Source organism: Eptesicus fuscus, chromosome 13 (assembly GCF_027574615.1).
Source record: "Eptesicus fuscus isolate TK198812 chromosome 13, DD_ASM_mEF_20220401, whole genome shotgun sequence".
In the NCBI taxonomy this organism is placed as follows: domain Eukaryota; kingdom Metazoa; phylum Chordata; class Mammalia; order Chiroptera; family Vespertilionidae; genus Eptesicus; species Eptesicus fuscus.
The window spans coordinates 75,072,673-75,100,423 of record NC_072485.1 but is presented as its reverse complement, the minus strand read 5'-3'; the positions used below and the strand labels follow the sequence as shown (position 1 = coordinate 75,100,423).

Sequence of the window (27,751 nt, the reverse complement as noted above, 5' to 3'; positions counted from 1 at the left end):
TTCAGGGTCTTTTGAGAAGGGTCAAACCCATAAATGTTTTGAATGCCAACAATCAGATATCTTACTTCTCAAACCGAGCCTCCTGTTCCCCAAAACGGTTTGAGGTTGTGTGAAGGGGATGATAAAGACACCAGGTGGTAAACTTGACACTTCTCCCTGGCGTGCCAGTTTTCCTTAGACAGGAAGGGCAGACTTCCTGTCTTTCAATTACCTGGAAAGTGACTGAAGACATGTTCCATATGAGACAAACACAGATACTGTTATATGATGACCTAAGGCATTATTTTTATGAGACAAACACAGATTTTATGTATGGTAGTAGAATATAAAATATGCATGGCTTTTTAAGCTAAAGTAGGGACATCAAAGAAATTGTGAGATTACAAATCAATAGCTTTAGATTATGCCATGCCACCCACTGTTGCATGAGCAGCAGTGATCAGAGTGAGAATTCAGAGGAAAAATCTAGAGTTTAGGACAAAGAGAAATTACCAGGGCTGGTTAGTTGAAATGGAGTGACCAAAATATGTATACAGGGCACTAAACCTATGGAGGGACACTCAAAATAAGGAGAAAACTGTAGACGACTCCTCCCTGTCATATGAATAAAGAACACAAATGGCGTTTGACCACAAGAAGGCTAATCCAACTGAGGCTACACAGTACATGGCCCATACCCAGGTCCCATACCCAAACCCAGAATGTCCATTCTAATGACATGAGAATGAGAAAAACCCCATGCAAATAATTAGGAATTGGACACGGAGCCACATGTGGTCAAGCTAGTGGTCCTTGAGGTCCGAAAGGTTGGCGACCGCTACCCTAGAGTCTCTGGGTTCTGCCTGCTCTGTCTCCCGCTGAGCTGTGTTGAGTGAATGTCTGCAATAAATTATGCTGTTGCATATCCACGTTGTCTCACCTGATTTACAGGTTGCTGTCACTTGCTGAAAAGAACCCTAATTCAAAAAGATAGAAGCTCACATTGTTTTATTGCCTGGAAATGAAGTCATCTAGGCAGGTTACTACTGAGACTTTCCTCCCTGTCCTTATTTTTGCCCGAGAGATCAGGCCTGTCCTCAGAGAAGTGAGTGAAGGGTACTGTTCACTTCCCTCCTATTTGGAGGGGGGGAGTGTAGGGGGGAGGGTGGGGGTACTTTAGTTGAAAAGTTGAGAAGTCCTGGGAGTGTATTGCATACCAAAGTGGCTGTATTAAAGTAGTGAAATTCAGAGTGACATTTATCTTTTTCTCTTTTCCAAATTTACTCAATATGGGTAGGCTGCTTCTATAAGTTTTTCTTGAAGTTTTTAAGTCTTGGTTGATCAGCTATATGCGCTCAGTACTGTGCTGGGCAGAGTGGAATAAGAAAGAGCCGGGACCATATTTCTTATCTTGAGAATTAATCTTGTTGAAGCAACAAGACAAAAAGTGAAGGCGCTTGAGAAGAATGTTTATCTAAAGATAAACTCCTTTCATTAAACTGTCTTGGCTTAGAGTCAGATGATGGGGGTATTAAGTAAGCTACAGATCTTGATAACCTTCTGCACAATGTGACGGATCTCATTGGAAAGATCCTTGCATCCAACTCAGCCTGAGAACTACCAGCAGGACCCAGTGATGCGATCAACACCCCTCCCCCGGCAAACTGGTTGCAGGGACGGAAGCCAGCTCAATCTTAGCAGATAGCTTCTGCATGCTTACAATTTCAGCAATGTTTTTGTAAAACACAGCCTGTGGTTTACAAATGAAAATAAGGCAGACCCTGCAAAGGCTTGGTGATTTTTATTGCCTCATCTGTCAGCGATAAGGCCCAGCATGAGCCTGGTGGCTTCTGTGTAAACAACCCAGAGAACTCACTTGAATGAGTTCATTTTTAAAATTGGCTTTGAATAAAAAGCCTCGCTTTTGGAGGAGAGATTTAGGGAAGATTCTATACTTACTTGTTTATTCGTTTACTCATTTATTGAATAAATATTTATTGGCTACCTAGAATGTATCAGGCATTTCAGTCTGGGGCTGAGTGACGGGCTAGACCAGTGGTCGGCAAACCGCGGCTCGCGAGCCACATGCGGCTCTTTGGCCCCTTGAGTGTGGCTCTTCCACAAAATACCACGTGCGGGCGCGCACGCACAGTGTGATTGAAACTTTGTGGCCCATGCACAGAAGTTGGTTTTTGGCTCTCAAAAGAAATTTCAATCGTTGTCCTGTTGATATTTGGCTCTGTTGACTAATGAGTTTGCCGACCACTGGGCTAGACTGAATAGTTAACATTTCCTTGGCTTTTTTGGTGCAGTGGAGGCAAGGTTTTGAGATGCAGCCCACCAGGAAGCTCACCTCAGAGTCTTTCTAACAAATCTTTAGGTTCAGGAAGACCGCACCAGGCCTGATTCTCCCAGCAACGCAATGCTCATTAAACAGAATGAAAGGCCTTCTAATGAGGCCCCGCTGTCTGACACGGGAGCATGAACGTACTGATTGCACATTTGGGTCACCATCCTGCCAGTGTGCCTGCCAGATCTGATGTTCTTTGTAAGAGTTAAGGTGAATTGGAGCATGAAGGGGGTCCATTTGAACAAATGCTCTCATCATTTACAAAACGCTCTTAGAGTTTTGGACATCGTGCCCCCTTCTATTACAGCTTAACTCCTAGAAATTCCCAGTGTAACCTGCAGTTATGTTTGAATTTGGGGGTGGGGTGGGGGGAAGTGCATCCATTCTTGCCATTAAGAAGTCATAACCCAAGGTCTGCTTCTGGGTCTGTATAATGTAATAATGTCAGAAGCATGTCACAGGTCAGGCCAGTTCTCGTGGTGTCCCCCTGGCAGACTGGGTAGCTGCTCCTCAGCATCACCTAGATCAGTGGTCGGCAAACTCATTAGTCAACAGAGCCAAATATCAACAGTACGATTGAAATTTCTTTTGAGAGCCAAATTTTTTAAACTTAAACTATATAGGTAGGTATATTGTTATTTACTTAATTAGGGTACTCCTAAGCTGGCCTTTGCTAAAAACTCAAGGGGCCAAAGAGCCGCATGTGGCTCGCCAGCCACAGTTTGCCAACCACTGACCTAGATGGACTATTTGCCCTGATTCTCAAATGAGGGATTTATTGGAAAAAAATGTTTTGAAAACTATAAAAATCTAAAGAATGTTAACTATTATTGTCCCTCATGATTTTGTGAATTCCTCAAAAGCAGGGACAAGAAAAAAGTTTTTTTGCTTTTTTTAAAATTTTATTATTATGTGTTGAGTAAATGCCTAAAATAATGAATACATGGACTGATGTATCTGGAGCTGCCTTTAATTCTTTCTCATGGCATTGCCATTCAGGGTTTATCTAAATGTTTTTTTATCTGTTTATATTTGCAGACTATTTGGGGGGTTTACATCTTAGGTGTTTACTAGAAGAATGGACTTTTTTTTTTCCTTTCTCAACAAATATTTGAGCCCCCCTCTGCCCCCATCACACATAAATATCCTGGCCAAGACAGATAAGGTTCCTACTCATCTTGCGGAGCTTAAATATTTCTATGGAGGTGGGTGTGTAGCAGGTGGTAGGGGTTGGGAGATGTGCCAGGAGCAGTCATCAAGGAAAATGAACATGATAATTATAGGTAGTGGTAAGCCCGAGGAAGAAATGAGGGCAGACCATGTGTGATGGTGACGGGCATGGGGGAGTGTTGAGGGGCCAGCTTACATTGGATGGTGAGGAATGGCCTTCCAAGGAGGCAACTTTCTCTTTGAAGAGTCTCTCTTCTGAGAAATCTTTGAATCAGCCTTTGCAAGAAGAGCTTTTCCTAAAACTTGCTTTTCTCTAGTTGAATAGGTAAAGCTGCCATTTAGTTTCACTATGAGGCCAAAGAAATAGGCAGGTAAAGGACATCCCTTTATCTACGGGGAAAGAGCTCCTAGGAACTGGGAAGCAACCAAACGCTGTTTTGTTCAACTTGTGTTTTTGTCTAATGTTATGATACCAATTGGTTTATGGCAGGACACTTAAAATATTTGTGATAATAGCCTTCCTAGTGATAGCAATCTGCCTGCCTGCCTTCATTCACCCATCTATCCATTCATCCATCCATCCATCCATCCATCCATCCATCCATCCCTTTCTTCCTTGCTCTTTGCCAACAAGCAACTCTAATGTGTGCTTCATTAGAGAAAGACCATGCCTATCGTATGCATCGCTGTAGCCCCAGCCTTCCACAATGCCTGATATAGAACATATGTATTTGTTAATGAATGAATTTGTTGGGATGGGAAGAATAACAAGTGAGCTTCCAAAAAATGTGTAAAGCTAAATAAAAATGAAAAATGCATCACAAAGGCCAGAGAAGTTCCCAGGATTCTTAACCAAATTTCAGAAAAGGAAAATATTTGCGGTAAGTTATAATAAAACTCCATCCTAATTAACTAAAAGAAATGGGAATTGATTTTGCTCATATTTTTTAGCATTCTCATGCCTTTTTTCTTTTCTACCTCATAGCACCAGAGAAAGAAGATTGTGCCCCAATCACAAATCTGACCAATGCCTTTGATGGACCAATATCCATAAGTACGTATCTCTTCTAACCTTCTTGGGAAAGGGATCAAGTGTATTTCAATGTTTTATATTTGACTAGAATAGCAGTCATTTCCCTAAGGCTAGGCCCATTGGCTATGATTCCATGTTCCTTCTGCTTTTTCTTCAATGGCTTAAAACTGTTATCTGGTTTACCCAATGCACTGTTTCTCAAGCTTCAGTCATTTGAAAACCACTCTCACTTTTTTGGGCACTTCTATGAACACATCACTATTATTGATTTTTTTTCCCGTTTAATTGACCCATTCTTTTCTACTTAGAATGCATTTATTAAAACAAACAAACAAACAAAAAACACTGCAAATGAAAAGCCAGCATCCCTGGACATCATTAGAAGGTACCCTTAAAATAAATTTAAATGTAGGGGAAATGAAATAATGTTCTTAAATTCTAGCAGCTGAAGGCTTCAAGCTATATTCTCTCTCACAGAGGAGGATTATGAAGAGGTAGGATAGGGACATTCTAGCCCCCAAGATTTTGTGTTTGCTTTAACTGGAGTGTTGAAAGATAATTATAAAGTGTGTAAACTTCCTGATTCAACATTATCTGAAATGATCCCCAGAAGTAGGCATCTGGCACTGTAGAAAACTGTGTCCCGAACAAAACTTTCAAATAGGTCGACTTATTAACTCTGATCTTACTGCCTCTGAACCTCACTTCTTGAGAAGTATGACAGGTTGAGGAGGCCTAATGTGTGCCTGCTAAGAGCCAGACCTCTCAGTGTGCCTAGGAATAGTGGTGACAGTGGCAGGGGAGCAAGAATCTCCCTGGACCATACAAATCCAGCCCCCACTTATGGAGGGATGTGTCCCTGGCCTGTGCCTTGCAATAGGAATGGAGGCCTGCAGTGTGAGATGTGCTGTCTCAGCCATGCCGGGTGTGGAATCCCAGTACCTTACTACCTGGGCGAACTTAGAGGAGCGACTTACTCTTTCTGAGCCTCCATTTCTCATCTGGGTAATGAAACAACATAGGTGATCTCCCCCCCGCCCCCCTGAGAATTAAGAAAAAGCATATGTCTAATGCATGCCTGGTCCATAGGAAAGGCTCAATAAATGTCCCACTTCCTTGGACCCCACAGATGTCTTCTGAAGTCCAGACCTGTGCAAATTTGGTCATATTTCCTTATCACATCCTCATCTGCAGAGATTATCAGGGTGATTGAGACTTAGGAATGTTTTTAAATTTATGTTTTATGAATAGTTCCACTTGGGCACGCTAGATAGGTGGACAAAAGGAATCTTTAGTCCTTCCAGTGAATGAAATGCAGCAGAAAATAACTTCAGATAAATGCACACTTGGGCAGTGAGTAGCCCGGATTTGAAGGCGGCAAATACTTTCAGGGAGGAACAATGAATGAATTCATCCTTGCTTTTCCTCCTCCTGTCCATTCTAGTCATTTTCTTGTTTAAACCGAAGATTTTGATCTTAATATACATCTGTGCTTCCTAATTTCAAGGTTGAATTTCATTGAGGATGACAGAGGCTTTTCCAAGACTCAAAACATGATAATTTCTGAGTCAGGAGTAGGGATTTACTTAAACCAGTGGTCGGCAAACTGCGGCTCGCGAGCCACATGCGGCTCTTTGGCCCCTTGAGTTTGGCTCTTCCACAAAATACCACGTGCGGGCACGCACATACAGTGTGATTGAAACTTCATGGCCCATGCGCAGAAGTCGGTTTTCGGTTCTCAAAAGAAATTTCAATCGTTGTAATGTTGATATTTGGCTCTGTTGACTAATGAGTTTGCCAACCACTGACTTAAACTGACAAAATTGTACCCTTAGAAAGAAAACCTAATTCTTCTTGGGTTTGCAACTATATATTCCCTGCTGATGCTATTAGCCTCTGTGTCTCCTCCCTCTTATCCTCTCTGGAAATCGATGGAACTAATAGCACAAAGTTAACATGTGCTTGAGAAGGGAAATAGGGACCAGGCAGGAGATTTATCACTTATTGGGCACCAACTGTACTTTGAATACCGTGCAAGCACTTTACACACAATATTACCTCATGCTCATAACGGAATGACAAAACTGAAGCTCAGAGAGGTACCTGCCTTGTCTGGAGCCACACAACACTGGAATCCAAACATGGGGATTCCCAAACACAATCTCTTTTCGCCTCTCCATTTCCCAGGTGCGTGAGTGGTCAGGGGAGGGTACGCTCTTCTCAATGCTTCAGCCACGCATCCCCCCACTAGACAGGTCGTGTAGGTGTTGCTTTTCCTAGTAAAAAAGAAAAGTAGCTTTACAGTCACCATCTTATGTGACAATTCACAGTCTTTTCTATACTCAGAAAGCGTCAGCGGACACATTCTAAAAGTGCCTTCTCTCTCTCCCAGCTATTGTTAACCGGGATGGTACTCGCTACACCCAGAAGGGCGAATACAGAACTAACCCTGATGACATCAACAACACCACTACTGAGGATGACTTCACCAGTGGGTACCCCAGTGAAAGAAGCACTTCAGAAAGTTACATCTTCTACACCCACTTTCCGACTGCATACCCCACCGAAGACCAAGACAGGCCCTCAGTGTCCTACTCCCCGGAGGACACCCCCGCCACCAGTAAGGACAATGAATCACTGGGCTTCCCACTAGCGATTCATTTGCAAAAACATCTTGGTCCTTCTTGAGTGATACGCACTCACATGCAGTGTGTCTCCCGCCTCTGGAAGCTGGTGATGGCATTTGGGGAGGTGGGCTATTTTCTCTTTTTTTTCCACCTGCAATTCTGTTTTTCTTTACCTTGGGATACGAAGTACCATGTCAAAAGTTTTTTTTAGAACTTTCCTTATTCTCTTGTCCCAGCGATATGGTGACATCGAGCCTGATGCAGAAATGGTTCTCGGTTTTGCCTGTTTCCCGCTGGTTGTTACCCACCTCTGGATGAGACTTTCCTAAGCTGGGACCACAGCTGATGCATACAAGCCATTCTGTTTCTGTTTCTCTTAACGTCATCTTTTTTTCTGTTTTAACCTGATTTATACTCACGTTATTGACTGTGTAATATTCAGTCATATTCATCACCCATCGTTTCTGAACAAGTCCTTTGTTTTTTGGTCTAGGGAAACATAGCTGGAGGAGTTACCTGATCAAATGAAATCTGCTTAAGAGTTTTATATGCCAGCTGTAGGGGAAGGCTCTTAGCACTGGCTTGGTCTGTGAGGGTCCTTCATTACCTTGGGACAGGGAGGGTGGGAATATGGAAGCAATGCCTTCGAGGTCTCTGGGTTTGGGCCCCTTGTGCTTCGCTTGCATTGGGAAGCATTTACATCTCCCTCTTGTCTCTTTCTTCACGTCCCTCTTTGCTCCTCCCCAACCCCCGAGTTTGTTTTAAAACATATTTCCGGATTGGCTGTGTTCCTTCGGTGGAAGATTATTCACACTCAGGCAGGGCGTCTGCCTCTTGAGTCGCTTTCCTAGTATGGTGTGGATTTGTTCTTTTCCTGGCTATGGCTCGTGAGGGGTGGAACTCGGCTCTCCAAAGAACGAGGCAGAGATTTACTGGGTTGTGAATGCTCCAGACGGCGACCCTTTCCATCCCATGTCACCCAGAAGCCAGGAAAACCTCCAAAGCCCCGTGAATCAATGTAAGGTTACGTGCTCAGCCGTGGATTACATTTCTGTTAGCGGCTTGCTGAGTGAGTGGTGCACGTAGGTTTGGGGTCCTGGTCGTCTTCTGCAGATTCTTTGAAGCGTTTCAAAAAGCAGGCACTTGCCGATTGCCCATGCTTGCCCAGAATATTGGCTCTCTGGAGCCAGCAGTTTGTCACTCCTTGTTTATAGTCCCACAGACAGCCTTTCTTGAGAGAAACTTCTGCAGACCAAGCTGGCCGCGCTGCTGGCTACTAGCTGCCCCTTGACTTCCCTGCCCGCAAAGGTGCTTAAGGTAGCCCTGCGGAAGGAGCTTATCATCACACTCATCTGGTCAGATGCTGGCAGATAGCAATTTACTGGACTCGGCAGGAGGCAGGTCCTGTTTCCCCTAAACCTCCATTTCCCAAAGAAGAAAATCCTGACAAACTATATCTTGTGAGAACTAGATGAAGTTGACATTCCGGCTGCCAGTAGCCTATCTAACATAGGAATTATTTCACCTGAGTTTTAAGAAAGTCAGTCAGCACATTTAAGAAACATTCCTAGCACATCTTTTAAGGACTGTACTTTTTCTGCCTGTTAGTCAGCAAACAAATATTGAATACCTACTATGTAATGGGCTTATTCGAATGCTTAGGATCCAGTAGACAATACCCTTAGAGAGTGATACAGAAGAGAAGTAAGGGTTAGTAAGCTAGTCATGCATTCAGCCAATATTTGAGGTCTTCTTTGCGCCAGATGCTGCCCTCGTTACCAAGGAGTCGGAGTTGGACCTACTTTCATGGGGCCTGTACACTGTTCAGAAAGCAAGGAAGGAGTGTGCTAGGAGGCTTTGCTGAAACATAATGCAGGATTTGGGTTGAGAAGAGAATTGTGCTTCCCTCTTTCCAGAGCACTTAGCTAAGTTGCTTTTAGTAGTTAAGAGAGAGAGAGACTCATTTGTCCGCCAGAGTGAGTCCAGGGCTAACCCCAGAGTGACTGAAGTGCTATAGGATCCAAGTGGACCAATGGAAGCTCCAAATAATTCAATGCATGCAGAGAAGAGTGTCAAAGAAAACAGGGAGAAACTTGAAAGTAGCATATAACAAGCGAGAAAAGTTAGCACCGGTAAGTTCCTTAAATACACCACATGTTCTAAGCCCAGTGAGGAGATTCTCAAAACATCATGACTGTTGGATTGAGAGTTGGAACTTAGTGAGAGGGAGTGATTGCGAATCCTCCCTAATGCATGCAGGAGGGCAGAGGTCAAGAGGAGGGTTGGCTGAGTACCTAGAATCACTCTTTGGCTTGGCTGGCTCATCCCTTCCTTAAGGGTCCTTAGTGGGTGGGCAGTAGGGAAAGCCAATAAGAACAGCCATCTGGGTAGGTTTTGATTGCCAGCAGACCTTTTACTGTAAGTGTTATTTTTGGAAGAGCCCTCCTGGAGGCATGTCATCAGCTCCTTTCCTATCTGTGATCTGGAATTCTTTGGAATCCAGAAACGTATACTCATTCAGGAAACTGACTCCTTCCTAGGAACTCTCTATTTCTTGTCTTCTGGGTGTCCAAGAATGTTTTTGATATATATATATTTATTTATTCCTTCCTTCCTTCCTTCCTTCCTTCCTTCCTTCCTTCCTTCCTTCCTTCCTTCCCTCCCTCCCTCCCTCCCTCTTCTTTCTTTCTTTCTTTCTTTCTTTCTTTCTTTCTTTCTTTCTTTCTTTCTTTCTTTCTCTTTTTGATCTGGCATGGCTTACTTGGGTGGGGGGAGGGGGGGAATTGGAACCTCTGCTGGCTAGGCAGTAGCTTTTTCCTTTTCCCCCAAATCTCTTATAACTCCTTTAAGGAAGACAAAAAGTAATGCCAATTTCTATATTGCTCCTGCATGTTTACTTCCTGTTGGCCTCTTCTTGGTATAGGGTGAGGGTAGCATGAGTTATGCATCTTTGTTAAGTTTTTGAGGTGAGAATGGGATGTCTGCAAATTTTCTAGGGAATGCTCAGGTTTATCTCAGGGCATCATTGGTGAAATTGGCTCCTATCTCTCTACTCTTTATTCTGAGCAAATGTGTCCTTGGTAGCATAGACTATATTGTGCAGGTGGTTGACATTTGGCCTGTAGAGAGTCAAAGTTTTTAACCCAGAATTCATTGACTTCCATTAGATTCAATGACAGCCATACGGTATACAAGACCACCTGAAATAATAGGCAAAAATTTTAGAATGTGTATGTGTAGGATCACTTTTTTTTAAGGAAAAAAAGTTATAACTTTTATCAGATTTTCACAAGTGGTTTAGATGTGTATTCTGGTGATATTTGACATTCTTTGTCTACAGGGAAACATTTTGGATTCAGTCCAACTTGAGAGTCAAATGAGAGATTTCAAATTGTAAAATATTACCAACCATCCTTTCTATAATTTGAACAGAGTCCAGAATTTTTTTTTAACTTGAGAAAGTTTGTTTTTCCTTTCTGAAAACACATTCTGAATTAGAATTAAAAGTGACAGAAAGTGATGGACGGATGCTTGAGATCTGATTTCAACACGTTGAACACATACCCTTTGCAAAGTTCCTGCTTGACTTACCTAAAGTATGAAGCTTGACTTGAGGTTAATGAGTGTAAGTGGAGCTTTCAAATGCCAGGTGTCATCACGAGCTGCCTGGGTAAAATGATAGACGCAAAAGATACAGGTGCATCTCTTAAGACACTCCAAAAATAGATGAATAAAAGCAACTTTATGAAATTCTGTGTTGAAGACCTTCAGTGCATAGCTGAGTCATCCAGTCAAGTAAATATAAAAATCTCTTTCCATCATAGGTGATTAAGTTGCTACTTGATTTCTCCCTGAGCCTGTATTCAGGGGATTCCATTTGAAGAATGAGTAGCCCTGAATTGACACCCATAGAGGATTTGCATTTCTGACATTATCCTAAGATTCCAGGAGGCTCTAGGAGAGTGGAAATGTAAAACCAGGCCTCAATCCTTCTTTCCTAATCTTCATTCTATAATAGACACAGACATTATGTATAGACAGAACTGAGAGTAAAGGCTTTGTAGAAAGGCCTCATTAAACGATGTTTTCATGATTGATTCAGTTACTTCCACTGTGCACTCAAACAGCCATGCAGCAGCTCAGGAACACATTCATTGGATATGGTCTTGGTTCGATAATTCACAGCCTAAGACTCAGGATCAAACAACAGCAACGACCGGTAAAGTGTTATGTCTTCTGCTTATCTGTTGTCCTGAATGCCAAGTCTTTCAGTGTTGAGGAAAAGGACATCCGTTATCATTTTCTACTGATGCTCCGTCGTGATTGTGAGTGAGAGCAGGGTCTGGTACCATCTCATTTATGAGTCTGGGATACTACTGGATACTCCTAAGCAACATGCCAAATAAATAATCAGAATTATTGTTTCTTTAGGGGCTTCCCTTAGGAGAGTCCTTCAGAGCAAGTACTCTAGAAAAAAGTCTATCAGAAAATGCATATTCCTATTTTCTGCTAATTATCACAGTCAGTAATAACAGAGGGAAATCTTGATCTTCAGGTGGAATGTGTAGGCCTGGGATCATTGTGTGGACATCTAAAACATCAGCTGCAAAGTGTAGGAAATGACCTGCTGCTTTATAAACATCAGAATCGAGGCCTCTAACAAGCTCCCTGGATCTTTGACTGTTAACCCTAAGCTCCTGCAAAGTATTTTGACCTGAGAGCTTTTGTGGGAAAAGATTCAAAGACTATAATAATGGGAGATTGCAAGCATGTCTTCATTTATTAACTTTCGTTGATGGAGGATTTGGTCATATTTCAAAATAATTAGGTATTCTTTCTATAGAAGGAGAGTAATCAAAATTGTCCTTTACATTTGCTTAGCTGTTAAGACATTGAATAAACTATATTTGTTATTTTGACAAATGCTCAAGTAAGGAAAATAGTGCCAATGTTATGACTACATATTATAGTGATTAAGATAATGCTGGAGAGAGGGAGGGGGGAGGAGGAAGATAGATACTGCAGAATAAAGAATATGCTATTTTTAAATGTTTGAAATGTTCTTCTTCATAGGATAAACATTGTGAAGGAAACGGTCTTGTCAATGTTTCACCTTGGGTCATTTCTGAACTTTCTTGATAGCTAAAAAAATGAAATCTAATTCAGCTTACTTTTGTATTTGGGAATTTAATGATGGTTTCAGTCTCTCTGCTTAAACTTTTTTCAGTTTGTCCTCTATTATCTAATGTTCTTCTGATGCACGTTATGATTACAGAATTGGCAGTCTTTAATAGTTTTCAAATCATGACTCTTGCTTCTGGTCTTGTTAGTGAGATCACTGGGTTACTTCATCTCTGTCTTTCCTGATTGATTTTCCTCTTTTCAAAACTGGAATTCACAATGTCCTGCTCTGTTGTGCAAAATATAGTGTTAATATAAAACGTGACCATGGGCAAGATTGCTAGAGGATTTGGACTCTAAATGGAGAAAAGCTGAAAGGCATTTCCTGCACACCCCCCCCCCCTTTTTTTCATTTCTTGTGTCATCCTTCTGTGTATTTGGGATTATGTGTCTGGAATTGCTCACAGAAATATCATATCCCAAATTCTTGGAGAATGATATTGGTTGGCCAAGATAGAATGTGCAGAAGATGAAGGGCTAAGAATCTGAAGAGCTGGGTTTTAGAATCATAGATGCTCAGATTTGGAGATCTTAAATGGTCTAGTTCCATCAAAACTTCTAATCATTTAATCTCTTACACAACTTTCCTCCTAAGTGATCTTTCTGATGGTGGGACACATCATTCTTCATGAAGAAGCTCATTGTTGGGTAGTTCAGATTATTAACTTTTTAAATTCAACATTTGGAGGAATAGCCATCTCCCCAAAATTCTCATCAAAGGTCCCATTTTAGCCTTTTGGGAGCACAGACAAAAATTTTAATTCCTCTTTTACATTATTGCCTTTCAAAATTCAAAGACAGCTTTCATGTTCCTCTTGAGACTTCTCTGTTGTTTAGTTTTCTGACTTCACACAAGTCAAGATCTGTACAGCACAGTTTTTTCATCTTTGAGATGAGCAGCATGAATCAGATGATATTTAGGGTCCTCCCATCTCTGGCATCCTATGAACTCCAGTTTGGGCCTCTGAAAGAAATGGAACTTCTGTGCTTTTAAGAGGCGAGAAGCTGAGGATTGGTTTTCATGGTTGTTTCAACCATCAGAGTCCAAGAACCATCTTCCCACAACAACAGTAATGGCTGGTAATGCGTTATTATTATCTCATTTCATATGTTTTCTTGACAGTCTTCAATAATTCTCATTGACCTTGGGGATACTGTCAAAGTCTACAGTCCATTCTGGTTTCACAAATGTTTTCAATGATGTTAGAAGGACCATGAGCTCTGAGATCTATATGTTTGATTTTATAGCACTATTAAGCATATTTCTTCTTTCCACTCTATAGAATTAAGATAGCCCAGGAAGAGGCTAATAAGGGGAAATGTGAAAAGGAGCCAGGTACTTCTTCATGACAGACAAAATTTTGACTCTGAAAGGTGTTCTACAATGATTAAAGTCATTTGACATTTTTTACTTTTCAGGAGAAAAAGACAATAGCCTGAAAAGTTATTTGTTAGCTAGAGCTAACAAAATACAGCAAATTTTGATTAGTGGAACTATTCTTGGGGTACATACTAACAGATGAAAAGACAAATGTTCATTCCAAAAGATAGCATGAATCTGATTCAAAATGTAGGAAACCCTTTGTGTAAAAAGACGTCTTCTGCAGTAACCATGGATAAGAGGTGGAGGGTTTCCATCTTTCTTGTGATTGCTTCCACCAGGAGCAGAGGGAGAGTTCTCCAAATCCTGGCTACAGTCTGCCACTCTCGGCAATCAGAAGGGTTGACTAACAAATGCTAGCTATGACTTCTCTGTTAATTAACTGACTCCCCCCGCCACCCTATATGCTAAAGTATTGTTGGGAACTGCAGTGTAGCTTTCATTTGCCTTTACAGTACGCTGATATGATGCTGGAGAAGATAAAAAATGAATTAGCAAATTGTGAATACATCTATGGGATTTTAGAAATGACTGATGTATTTAAAGTCCAAGGGTTTTTGAAAGTAGCTTGACAAAGCAAATAGGCACATGTGAAACATTTCCATTCTATTCTGGGCGTATGGAAAAAAAGCCAGAGCTCTTGCCTTTAAGGAACTCATGGTCTATTGAAGCCATGGACTTGAGAATGTGATTGGAAGGATATTAATGACATGTGCTTAATAAGTTAAGTGTATCTAAAAGCATGAGGCAGTGTTTATTGGCCTTTCATTTCTTTTACTTCTTTGGTTGGGTTGTGTCTATATTTATTCTTTAACTTCTTAAAGAGAATGTTCAATTGTAAAGATAATAAGAAATTGTTTTTAGATCTATAGTTTAGCTTCAGAGACCAAGATATGATAATTTAGAGGTATACGCGCCAAATGTTTCACTTATTTCTTATAATCTTGGTAATTCCATCTTACACTCTGTGCCTGATTTTCTTCCTTTGTCGGATGGGTTACTTGGCATCCAGCTCAGCTACTAATGCAAGTCACCACAACAGGTACGGATTCAAATATCATCTCAGCAGGCTGGGCGCCAACTGAAGAAAATGAAGATGAAAGAGACAAACACCCCATTCATTCTGGATCAGGCATTGATGATGATGAAGATTTTATCTCCAGCACCAGTAAGAATAATCAATTACAGTAGAACCATTTATGCAAGGCTTACCAATTAATCTGAGTGATGCCCAATAGTATCTCTTTTGGGAAACAGTTAATATGAACAATGAGCGTAAGCCTATGACCACACCTTAGTTATACCTTGATGAGATGTTAAAGGAAGAAATAGATTTTTTTTTAATAGAAGCCAAACTGTATTTGGAGGAGAAATGGGAAAAACATCTTTTATAAAATTCCTAGTGCCTCATGTTCTTCCTGTTTTATTTATGTGGTCTGCTGCTACAGATTTTTTTTTGGAACCATTGAACTTTGTCAGGAAATGGCACAGTAAAATATCACAATAAATATTCATTGTATAGTCACTGTGCTAGGTGCTGGTAACACAAATAAGAAAAAAAGCCAGAGCTCTTGCCTTCAAGGAACTCATGGTCTATTGAAGCAATGGACTTGAGAATGTGATTGGAAGGATATTAATTCAAAGTTGTAGGTGATCCTAAATTGAAGACTTAGAAAGACCTAGAAAGGCTTAAACAATGGGAACTAGAACTCAAGAATTGTCTTAGTTAATCAAAACCTGATTGAGGTCAAGGGGATAAATCCATAGTTTTAACAAACAAATTGGGCACCAATATAACAGAAAGACATTGAAGCAAAGGACAAATGTCAGCTGAGCTTGAACAAAACAGTGCCAATTATTAAGAACAAATAGTGAAACCACTACATAATAGTATTCAAATTTGTGACAACTATAAAACTTTTTGAGAAAAGAGATGGAAATTGAGCTGAAAAATGTCCTTTAAAAATACAATGATTGGTCTAATATTCTGCCAGATGACTTAGTTTCCTATTCATACCTGTAATGATCTAGGATATTGCTGAACAGACAAGAGAATCCTGGACCTGATTCCATAACAGCTCTGCTTTTCCTTAGGGAAGGTTCCGTTTAGGGGGTGCCACATGAGCTGTTTTGGGTTCTGTCCATTCTAATCTGAGAGTATCATCCCCAAATGGACAGCACTCAGGGAGGGAGAGAGCCAAAAAAATAGCTTAGGCCTTGACAGCATCTAAAAATATTGCATTGATAGAACAAAAACTTGAAATAAACTAGATGCATTGTGGTATACTCCTTAGCCTGGACACCTCTTCAGAGGTTAGTCTATGGAACAAGGAAACTCTTTCTAGTAACTTCAGGAAGAAAGCCAAATAACCAAAAACACTGGAACTTTATTATTACCCTGTCTCCTGAGTTAGGATGTGGCCCCATCTTCCAGGTGGGGCCACCAACAAAGAGATGGTCTTGAAACATGAGAAACTAAACACTTTTGGGTGGCAATCCAAACAGATCAACCTAAAAATAAATTTTGTGATCACACTCCAGAGGAAAACTTCCCTTGATATTTTTCATCTTTGTGGTATATTTTCCAGTTTCATTTAACTTTTCTGCTTGGCACCTGTGCACATAATTCAGCAGGATGCCTCTCTCTTCTGTAAGGGTGTGAAAACTGCCACTTCTTTCGTACTTATTGCGAATATGGTCAATGATTCTAAACCTGATTTTCTTAACTTGTGAAATAGAGATGATAGTAGTATAGTTCTGAAAAGAGTTTTGTATTATTTGGGTGTCAATATAAAGTTTGAAAGAATTAGGATGGATTTGCCAATAACCCTTTCACATAAGACATTGGTTCTGATTTTGTCATAATCCTTCTGTTGGGTGCATCTCCTATTCCAGCTCTATCATTTTGGGTGACAGTATCAGAGCACTGGTGAATATATGACTCTTTTTTTCCCCTGCCCCTGGTGAGCTGCTGTGATGGTGGTGGTGGGTTCCCTATGGTGTTTTCCTACTGAATCTATTCGTCTTGTTCTCTGCCCCCATTCCCCCGCCCCGCAATGGCTGTGAATGGCTTGCTGGTTAAGTGCTTTGTATTTGATGAGTATATCATAGGTGTTTGATAAATATTCAGAAGTGTATAGCTAAATCATATGGCTGTTATAGGTAGATAATCTTTCTTAGAATCACCTATAGGAAAGTTCTGAATGCCCAGAGTATTTCTTTCCCCACCAAAACTACAAATGAAATAAAGTGATCATCATGGAATAACTTCCAGGTACCTACCTCTTCATCCTGAGGATCTACATGTAGTGCACGTGCCAGTGATGCCAGTTCCTTGGGCTTTCAAATGCAAAGGGACATTACCGACTGCATGGATGGGCAATGCTCTGCCATCTTTGGTTATGCTCGGTGGAGGGCTGGTGTTTCCAAAGCTTTCTTCTCCCTGCTGCAGCTTCTTTGGCTGCTTCCTCCAGAAGATCTCATGTTCTGGCCCCAAAGTATTCTATGGCAGAATGCAAAGGACACTGAGATGCTTGACAATATGGCTGGACCAAGCCGAAGGCACTCTCTGCTTTCCTTCCATTTCCACTCAACCATCTATACAAACTGGTATAGATGATTCACTGGACAGACCACAGAAGGGGGAAAAGTGCAAAACAGGTGGTGAAGGCTCAAGAAATACCATTTTCCTAATAAGTTCATCATCATTACCACAGTTTCAACCACACCACGGGTTTTTGACCACTCAACACAGAACCGGGATTGGAGCCAGTGGAGCCCAGGATTTTTAAATCCAGAAGTATCACTTCAGACAACCACAAGGATGACTGGTAATGGGATATGCATTCTTAATTAAAGATATTTTTCCCCTCAAAGTCTATGATGCTGCAAAGGTCAATTGACAAGACACAGTGGGAAATGTAGTTAATATCTCATCACAAATTTTTAGAGAACTTTCATGACGATACTCAGTTCAACTTAGGGGTCATTTATCAATCAGACCATCTGGGCACAAGATATTTTATGTTGCTCCATTATAAGAATGAATACATTAAAATGGTTTATGGTGCTGCCCTTGAGAAAGTGGTTTTTGGTGGAATAACAAGTTGTCATTAAGAAATTCCGTGCCCAGTGGTTTTTTTTTCCTTGCAAGAGATTAGTGAAGTCACTCAGAAGTGTGGATAGTAGATGCTCAGGCATTGAACTGTTAAATATCATGTACTTTAATGGAAGAACAAACCATCAAAGGTTAGTTGATAAAAAAAATTACAGTGTATATAAACACCATCACAACGGATGTGGACAGAAGTGGTACCAGTGATTATGGAGAAAACTGGACCCAGGAAGCACAGTCTCCTCTCATTCACCATGAGCATGATGATGAAGAGGAGTCCCAGCATTCTACAAGCACAAGTAAGAAGGATGGCGGTCAGCAGTTCTGGGTTAGATGAGCCAGTGAAGTCATTCCAAAGAATAGGGAAGACTATTTTTAGACACGGCCACATCTTCTATTCCCACACAGTAAATTTTTTTAAATCCCCAGAGCATGAAGAGCTGTCAGATCTGCACACAAGTCTTAGAAATTGGAAGAAAAAATGCTCACTTGCCAGGTTGCCCCAAAAGACAACATACTTAAAAAGTGAAACTTAAAAAATATCTGAGATAAGGTTTTTGAGTTAAAGATTCCTAGAGGTTCCAGTTGCGTGACTTGTATGTGTTTATGAAAATGTATAATGAAGAGTGTATTCTGTTGGTGCTTACTAGTGGCACCTTGAAAGAAAGCTTGACTGGTGCCATGATCTTGGGAATCCTATTTTCTATGAAGATCTTTTATGAATGCAGTTTCTTCTTCACATTCTGTTCCTCACTGCATTATAGAAAGGCATCCCTTGTACTCTTTGGAGGAGAGTTAGTAGCTCAGATGGTCTATATTTGAAAACTATGGCTGTTCTTTCTCTGTTTTTAAGCCCAGGGTAACTTGGGTACATATTTTCTGCTATTAATTGTACTTATATGCAAATATCTCAGGTTTTCTAAAACACTCACAAGTCTCACTCACTACTAGACAATGAGGAAAAGACAAAAAAGTAGGAAGTATATATTCTTTCATCTGTTTCTTGGAGAGATGCCTATCATGTTTGGAATAGAAGAAGTTTTAATTTAGGATAACAGCCTATATCATTTTTTAAACTATTCCTCAATCGTCATTCTCATAGCCTTGGATATTGCTAAAGCAAAAATATAAGAAACATCCACTTAGAATCCAAAGGGAGAAGCCAAAGGGGTTGGGAATTCCTTGGTTTGAGGGATGTTCCTCAGACAACAAAAGAAACATTTCAGACATCAGCTAAGACATAGATTCATAAGTCCTGGATATTGCACTGAACATGTCCAACATGCCTACACCTCACTACTTACCTGATAGATTTGCTACATGCATGAGGATTATGGGCTGAGTTAAGAACAGAGTTTTCTGACAGAGGAAGGTAGAGGGAGAGAGAGAAACATCTTCTGATAGAAGAAGAAATAAGAAGTTGTCTCTTCAGAATGGGATTCTGTCAAAAAATAAGTAAATAATTACAGATTAAAAAAACACACACATATGCAAAAATAAACAAACAAACAAAAAAAACCAGAATGGGATTCTGTACCAGTCCTCTTTGGGACCCAATACTATATTTCAGAGATTATTTAAGACAATTTGTACTTAAAAAGCAGAAAGCTACTTAAAAAGCTTGGAATTCATGAGCCTATTATCAAAAGGTGATGGTGGGGGGGTGGGAGGGGACATCATTACTGAAGGGTAGTTGAAAATCCAGACATAACAGAACCTCCCAGAGTGAAAGCAGCACTAGCCTCAGCAATTCTTTTCTCAGCACTTACAAAACATAAAGAGATTCTGGTGGTGACCTCTGGACCTTATCAAAGGAATGTTACAGCACAACAGACATATCAAAGAATTATGTGGCTATGTCACAGGTCTAAGGAAAGGGCCTGGGGAAAACTGATGAAGCCCTTGAGTGTTATACAGAAATGACCCTCTTTTTGATTATAGTACAAAGCTCAAATATGAAGTAAGGATGTCATAACTTAATTGGAAAATTTATGCAAAAATCCAAACATTTAATTTATTCTTGTTCTAATAATTTGCATATCGTTAAATAAAATTGTTGAATGAGAACATGACACCTTCTAGAAGAGCATCAACCTTTATATTTTACAGTGGAAATCCTACTCGGTTAACCCATATGTTGAAAACAACAGTGGGGTTACTGGGTATTTAAAGGATCATTTTGTTTATAAAGATAATGATAGAAGACATATAGAGTAGTGTGTATGTGGGGGGAGTGTATGCGCATGTGTTAATGCATTTGAAAACTGAATCAATAGGTTATGTTGGGGTGAAATTTTTCTTGTTTATAATTGCACTCAGTGGTTTTTCTAACTTCATTACTTGTCAGGAGACAATGATTCAGTCAGTGGGAAGTAAAACTTAAGATTTTGAGCTCTTTTTCCCTCCCATCTGATAACAAGTGAACCCCAGTGCTAGGGTAGAATGAAGACAATAAGTTTTATTTATTTATTTATTTTTAAACATATTTCTATTGATTTCAGAGAGGAAGGTAGAGGGAGAGAGAGAAACATCAATGATGAGAGAGAATCATTGATTGGCTGCCTCCTAATGAGATTGAGCCTACAACCTGGGCATGTGCCCTGACCAGGAATCGAACCATGACCTCCTGGTTCGAAGGTTGATTCTCAACCACTGAGCCATGTGGCTGGGCAATAAGTTTTATTTTTATTTTTTTGTTAATCCTCACCTGAGGATATTTTTCCATTGATTTTTAGAGCGAGTGGAAGAGAGAGGGAAAGACAGAGAGAAACAGTGATGTGAGAGAAGCACATTGATTGATTGCCTCTTGCATACATCCAGAGCAGGACCCAGGCCGAGAGGAGCCTGCAACCAAGGCACATGCCCTTGACCAGAGTAAAACATGGGACCCTTTGGTCCATAGGCTAATGCTCTACTCACTGAGCCAAACTGGCTAGGGCAGTGGTCAGAAAACTGCGGCTCACGAGCCACATGCGGCTTGCGAGCCATGGTTTGCCGCTCTGTTGACTAATGAGTTTGCCAACCCCTGCTAAGTTTTATTTTTAAAATATTTTTGCTACTATAAAATTACACATATTTTCTAAAATAATGAAATTCAATCAGTTTTACAAATTGCAAAGTGTACTTCAACTTGGCAAGTTTATAAACTCTTTTTCTTGAGAACTAAAAAGTTGCTATTAGTTGCCTTAGAAGAAAATGTAAGTGGCTTTCTAATTTCCCCATTGGCACCCTGATATAATTTCATTCCAATCATTTTGTTCTTTTAAAACTGGACAATTACAAAATTGAGTGATTGAAATTTTAAGCCTGTCATACATTTCTATTGTTTATATAATGCCAAACTAGAGAGAATAATTTTCTTCCACTGAATAAATTTTGTTAGAAAGTAAATTTTTGTTAGAAAATTTTAGTTTTGCTAAAAGTGTGGCAATTTTAGATGCCACATAGGTATAACCTCACAATATGCCAGTGGAGGAGCATCCCAGTCATTCCCAGCATCTTCCATGCTGGGCAAATCCACTGCGGTGCATTTCCAGTGCCTATGATGATGGGTCACATGACCACCATTTCAGAAGTCCTCCGACTAGGCTCTTTTGTCATCTATTATGTAATACTAGAGGCCTGGTGCATGAAAGGGTAGGGTCAAAGCCGATCATGGACTTCTGGCTGGCCAGGGCCTTCCTTCGTTCCGTGCCACCCCTTGGTGGTCAGCACATGTCACAGCGAGCAATTGAACTCCTGGTCTTGGGTCGAGCTCCTAAAGGGACGCTTTGCTTATTAGCCTTTTATATATATAGACTAGCGGCCCAGTGCACGAAATTCGTGCATGGGAGGGGGGTGTCCCTCGGCTCAGCCTGCACCCTCACACAGTTCAGGACCACTGGCTCCTAACTGCTCGCCTGCCTGCCTGCCTGATTGCCCCTAACAGCTTCTGCCTGCCAGCCTAATCACCGCTCTCCTGCCAGCCTGATTGACACCTAACTGCTCCCCTGCCAGCCTGATCGCCCCCAACTGCCCTCCCTTGCCCTCCTCCACTGGGACCTGTTTCCTTCCTGCGAGGCGGGACCAGCCTCTGCTGTGCGCGTGGCCATCTTGTGACGATGTGAGGGCGTGACGCCACCTAGGCTATTATTAGTATAGATATTTCTTGTAATAAAATCTCTGGAGCAAAGAGGTGAATTCTCTGAGCAATTCTCTGAGACAAGATCTATGAAGCCATAGACTCTAGTAAAATAAGGATAATGGAATTCATAACCCATGGTATAGTTCTGACTGTGCCAATCTGGCTGTATGACTTTGAGCAAATCAAATCTTCTTTGGGCCCTAGTTTTCCCATCTGAAAAATTAAAAGATTAGGCCATTTGATTTCTAATATCCCTTTTGGACTATCAGTGACCTCTCTCTCTCTCTTTGCTGCTTTTCTTTTCTGCCTTCTATCCCACATGTATATGTAAAGTAGAAAGATATTTGTTGGTGAGGAAATTGAACAATAATGGCTCACAGTTGAAATTCTTCACACAGCCCAGGCAAACCCTAGTAGTGCAACGGCAGAAATATCTACCCAGAAAGAGCAGTGGTTTGCAAATGGAGGGCATGGGGAATATCTCCAAACGCCCAAAGAACTCTTATTCAACAGCAGGGACAGCTGGTAATGGATGGCTTAACAAGTAAACTTGGGTGGAAACTTCCTCTTGGGTTACATGTTGAACATTGAGGACATTGAACAAATAAGATATTGAAGGAATTGTCACAAGATGTTAAGGTTCCTTAATAAGTTATGGTACGGTCAACACAGAGCCATCCCTTAAATGCTTGTAACAAATGCCCTGAACAGGAATCGATACTAGCCCATAAAGGAGACACAGACAATATGCCCTTGTGTTTGGCATTTTCAGGTCTAGTTTGGGGCATTCCCTGGTGAGGTTGTAGCAGAAACTCTGATCTTGTAAAATACTCGCTTTGGTTTTATAAATGAATCTACTCTATGATGTGGGTCCACACTTTACAGCATGGTTCTATAAAATACTGGGCTTGTTAGAAAGCATATGGTCAGAACCCCAATATTTGAAGAAATGAAGCAAGACATCTTGAGAAAAATACCTGTCTGATGTCATTTGGCCCTTTTGCCATGTCTGTTTGGAGATTTCTCCTTGATTATACAAGTTCCTCCTCTCCTTCCCACCCCCCACCCCCACCCCCCTGGCCTGTAAAATAAATACCTTCTCTATTCTTGAATTGTGGGATTGTGGAAATTGGACTCAAGTCTCGTCTCCATGTCTAAGTGAGGCCAGATAACTTGACTCTGCGAGCTCCTATGCATGATTCTTTTGTCTGCGTCACAGAAACAGTGAAATACTGTTGTAAAAGAACACGAATTTCCTTTAAGAATGATATTCTCACCTAGTGTCAGTGAGAGATATCCCCATGCTTCCATTGGAGACATGGAATATAATGCATAATGTACTTCCTGTGTGTGGCAACTCCTGAACGCATTCCTGGCAGAGCAACGGATTCAGTGACTGGCTATGTGGTGTGGTTGGTTGTTGCTAAGGGGCTACTGTTGTAATCTTTTCTACCTATACTTCTTCATTGGCACGGGATGAAGCAAAAGCATGTGCTACATTCTTACATGTCATTTATGCCATAAATCTCATTGTTAAAAGGTAATGCTTCTAAGTTAAAAAAAAAAAAAGTAATGCTTCTAATGGATTTCATTCATGCTTTTGAGATAATGGCACTTACTCTCATGTTTATCTCATGAGAAGCTGTTACCTGATTCCTTCTTTAATTCATTACCATCCTAATGCGCATTTCACTAGGATGTGGTTGTCTCAGAATGATTATCATGTGCTTGGACTCTTATACTTCCTCCTTTGGGGGATGGTGGCAACATGGCATAGGTCAAGAACTACTTTTTCATCTTCACTTGATGTCTGTAACTCATCTCCTGTCCACTGGAGCAGTCGTTAATGCTTTTGTATCCTTCAGTTCACAATGCTGCTTGCTAAGAAAATGAGCATGAATGAACTATATCTGCTAAAACATTCTGTGTTTATTCCTGGCCCTCGATACCAGGAAGATATTTTCATTGTCTTGTTCAGATTAAAAAAAAAAGTATATATTATTTTAAAAATCAGTGTATCCCTGGTCAGATGTCAACTAACACTTTGACAATTGCTTGAACTTCATGGTCACACCAGCCTCAGCTCATGACACCCATCCAAATCAAAGAACGACAACACCGAGTCAAGAGGACAGTTCCTGGACTTATTTTTTGGACCCAATCTCACATCCAATGGGACAAGGTCATCAAACAGAAAGAAGAATGGGTAATAGCCTCTGAACCTTTTTATATTATGTTTTGGCAAAGCCTACAAATGGCTATTTTCCTAGAAATAAGCCCTTGGCTTTAGACCACTCTACTTTCCTAAGAAGGAAATTGAAGTTTCTTCAAAAATTTGCTTCCTTTGTAGAAGTGATATGCCCATTTATCTGAATTTGAAGTGCTGAGCTGAGAGTGAAGAATTTGGCAGGAGAGTTAAAGCAGAATTGGTCCTAAAATGATAGGCGTAAAAGTCATTTTCTTTGAAGAGGGAGCAGTCTCAAGAGTCCTTTTTCATTTACTCCTAAGTGCAGGGCTTTTAAAAGAGTAAAGTGATGGATTCAGGGACTATTTCCACTGGAGACTCAAAGATACAACTTGTCTCTGGTAGAGAAATCTTAGAGGTTAAAAAAATTGGTGAGTGCCCCCTTCTGAAGAAATAACGAAAAAGCTCAGAAAACTTTATTGTTTACTCTTACCACGTTTAGAGATAATTATGGTACCCTGTGACCTAAGATTTAGACCACTCTTGGTCCTCGATAAATGTTTGTGAATTTCATAAATGGACACAGGATGGAATCTCTGTTTTCTTAAACATCATTCAAATTTACCTATAAGCAATTAAGAAACAGAATTAAATGAGAGAGAGAATGAAAAAGATACTAGTTGTAGTTCTGTAAGAATGGAGGATTGTGATGTTATTTGACCAGTTTTTATATTTAAAAAGAAGTCTTCCTTTATCAGAACAGATGACAACTTTCCCTAGGGAATCTGCAAGAGTTGGTAGCAGATGATGCCCTTTTCTCAGGCTTTCCTAACTTAAAGAATCCATGTTCCTTATTATACCCATGAAGAGTTACTCGAATTTTGTTTTGTTATTTAACAAGATGCCTTGGTCACAGAAATGTAACATTCCAAAAAGGGAGATAAACCCAAGAACCAATATGGGGTTGTGAATTATTATTCATAGCATTGCATAATCTGGATCCAAGCTACAAAGGGAATGCATATTGAAATAAGTTCCAAGAGCACAATGACCATGTCTCTTGGTAGTGAATTGAACAAAGTTATCTCCAAAATGAATTTAACAGTTTTTATGGTTTCGTATCTTTAGAACCCCCTAACTGTGTCATTCCCAAATACTAATGAACAGATATTGCCAAATTACTAGTGATTAAAAACAACATTGGCATTAAATATCGACTAATGTACAAGGCATTGTGGAGCCACAACAATGTACAATTCATGGTTCATGCTCTTAAGGAACTTAACACTTAAGTAGGAAAAGAAAACATTTAGCACCAAAATATATCTAATAATACGAGAGAGCAAGTAGTAGATGTCAAATGAATGTTGCCAACAATAACACCAGAGAAATTCAGAGGACCCTCCAGGGAGCATCAGAGAAAGGTGGATTGGATCTGGTTTTTGAAAAAAGGAGGGAAATCCTGGATAGTCGGAGAAAGAAAGTCAGGGAAAGTTTTTGTGGGAAAACTCGTGTAAGAAGAGGCATAAAGGAAGGAAAGCCAAGAAATGAATTTGTTAGAGTGAACAGATCCATTTGTCATAAAGGAAGATGAGTTTGAATGGCTAGGCTGTGGCCATCATGAGTGGCTGAAGTGCCACATGCAGACCGCACACATGTTTATGCATGTGGCTGCTGGAGGCTCTGATGATATACTAGTGGAAGACCAAGCCACAGGGAAATAACTTCAGAATCAGTATTAAGTCTCCATACGGATGAACAGAAAGAGATTCCATTAAATTGATAAACATGACAAGGACAAGCACATTGGCTCAAACTATAGTACGGTGTGATACCTCATGGAAGATTCTACTGATAACAGGGAAGGTAAACAAGAGTGTCTAGAGATCATTAACAAACAAGACTTTTTCTGGGAAAATAGCCATGAGGGGTTTTAATTTGGGTTAGCTAGCCTTTCCTCTTTTTTGAAATCTGGGATGATAGAGTCAGCCATGTTTTTTCCTCCAAAGATCTTGATTTTTCTTTCCTATTTGTATGTAAGGGCTGCAGTGTAGATATGGGTGCCCAATATTCCATTTTCCCCTCTGGAGTCATCTGGAACTGATTAAATCTCTCTAGAGGCAGCAGTGTGGGTGGACTTTGAATCGGAAAGCCAACAATAGTGATAGTGTTTATAGGTTATTTGGCCTTTACTTCACTCAGGCCTTGTTATTTCAGCAGAATTGATTTATGATCACCATTAAAAAAGCATTTGTGAATATTTTAGGGACATTTCTGTACCACTCAACATTGTACATATTAATTTCCAAAGGCACCACATATCTGTGTTGACAGGATGACTGATTCACTGATATCCATGGCTTCTTACTCCTTGCTCCTGAATACTTCCTATGGCTTCTACTTGGGTAGTAGTGGGTGATGAAATATGTTTTATTTGCATGTCCCCTTTGTAAAGTGGAAGAGACCAAAGGAGGGAAGAGGGCTGTAAAAAAAAGTTATTTTGCCAAGTAAGGGTGTGTGTGAAAGAAGGGTGTCTGAACCTTGTCCTTTCTCCATGTGTCAGATCCCATATGTCTATAAGAAAGGCAATGTGTATGGAGTGGGACAAGTCATACTGGCTTATGTGTGTCTCTCTGCAAGGTTTGAGAGGCCCATCATGTGCTCATTTGGAGTCCTTTCAGACTCAGCAAAAATAAGCAAAATATTGTAGCTTTCATAGAACTCAACCTTTCAATGAAAGCCAGTTACTTCTTGGGATTTTTTGAAGAAGCCATAATCTACTCCAATTCTGGAGACATGAATCAGTATGTGCTTTCTTTCCTTTTATCCAGGTTTGAATATAAGAATAATTTGGCTCTAGATCATAAACCACCCTCAGGTGGTAGTTTAGGAAATCCAACTATAACACTGATTTAATTCCTTCAGATATGGACTCCAGCCATAGTACAACACTTCAGCCTTCTGCAGATTCAAACACAGGTTTGGTGGAAGACCAGGACAGGACAGAACCTCTTCCAGTGACAACTCGTAAGGATAATGACACTCAGCCCTTTACTGACTTGTATTCCTGCTTCAGTTCTTGCTCACACTGGCCCAGATCCAGAGCTTGGTGGTGGAATGGTGTATTTAGTGCTTTGTGGCTGAGCTCAGCCCAGAGCATAAAAGCTGTCTTTATTTCTTCTATATTTTCTTGGTGGAGTTCTTTAAATGTGATTTTTCCTTTATTCTTGGTACTTTCCAGATTCAATGACTTTATGTTTAAAAAAAAGAAAAAAAAAAAGTGCGACTCCATTCAACTTGATTTTCCTTCCCTAAGTAGTTATGGCAGTGTCATCTAAGACCATGGCTAGGACAGTGATTTTTCTATGTTTTAACTGACCAGCCCCTTATATATATACATACATACATATATTTAAAATTGATTTCAGAGAGGAAGGGAAAGGGAGAGCGAGATAGAAACACCCTACTGGGTATCAAGCCTGCAACCCGGGCATATGCCCTGACCAGGAATTGAAGGGTGACCTCCTGGTTCATAGGTTGACATTCACCCACTGAGCAACACTGGCTGGGCACCGACCACCCTCTTTTGATTTCCATCTTTTCTTCAA

General features: G+C 40.5%; 1 protein-coding gene across 1 annotated transcript in view; it reads left to right on the top strand.

Annotated features, from left to right (window-relative positions):
- CD44 (CD44 molecule (Indian blood group)) overlaps nucleotides 1–27,751 on the top strand; it is an 86,969-nt gene that overhangs the window by 39,702 nt on the left and 19,516 nt on the right. Inside the window, exons 4-9 of the mRNA XM_054724572.1 lie at nucleotides 4,485–4,553; nucleotides 6,925–7,152; nucleotides 14,734–14,889; nucleotides 17,438–17,551; nucleotides 24,036–24,164; nucleotides 27,069–27,170. Coding sequence (XP_054580547.1) covers nucleotides 4,485–4,553; nucleotides 6,925–7,152; nucleotides 14,734–14,889; nucleotides 17,438–17,551; nucleotides 24,036–24,164; nucleotides 27,069–27,170 — 798 coding nt within the window. The remainder of the gene's footprint in view (nucleotides 1–4,484; nucleotides 4,554–6,924; nucleotides 7,153–14,733; nucleotides 14,890–17,437; nucleotides 17,552–24,035; nucleotides 24,165–27,068; nucleotides 27,171–27,751) is intronic.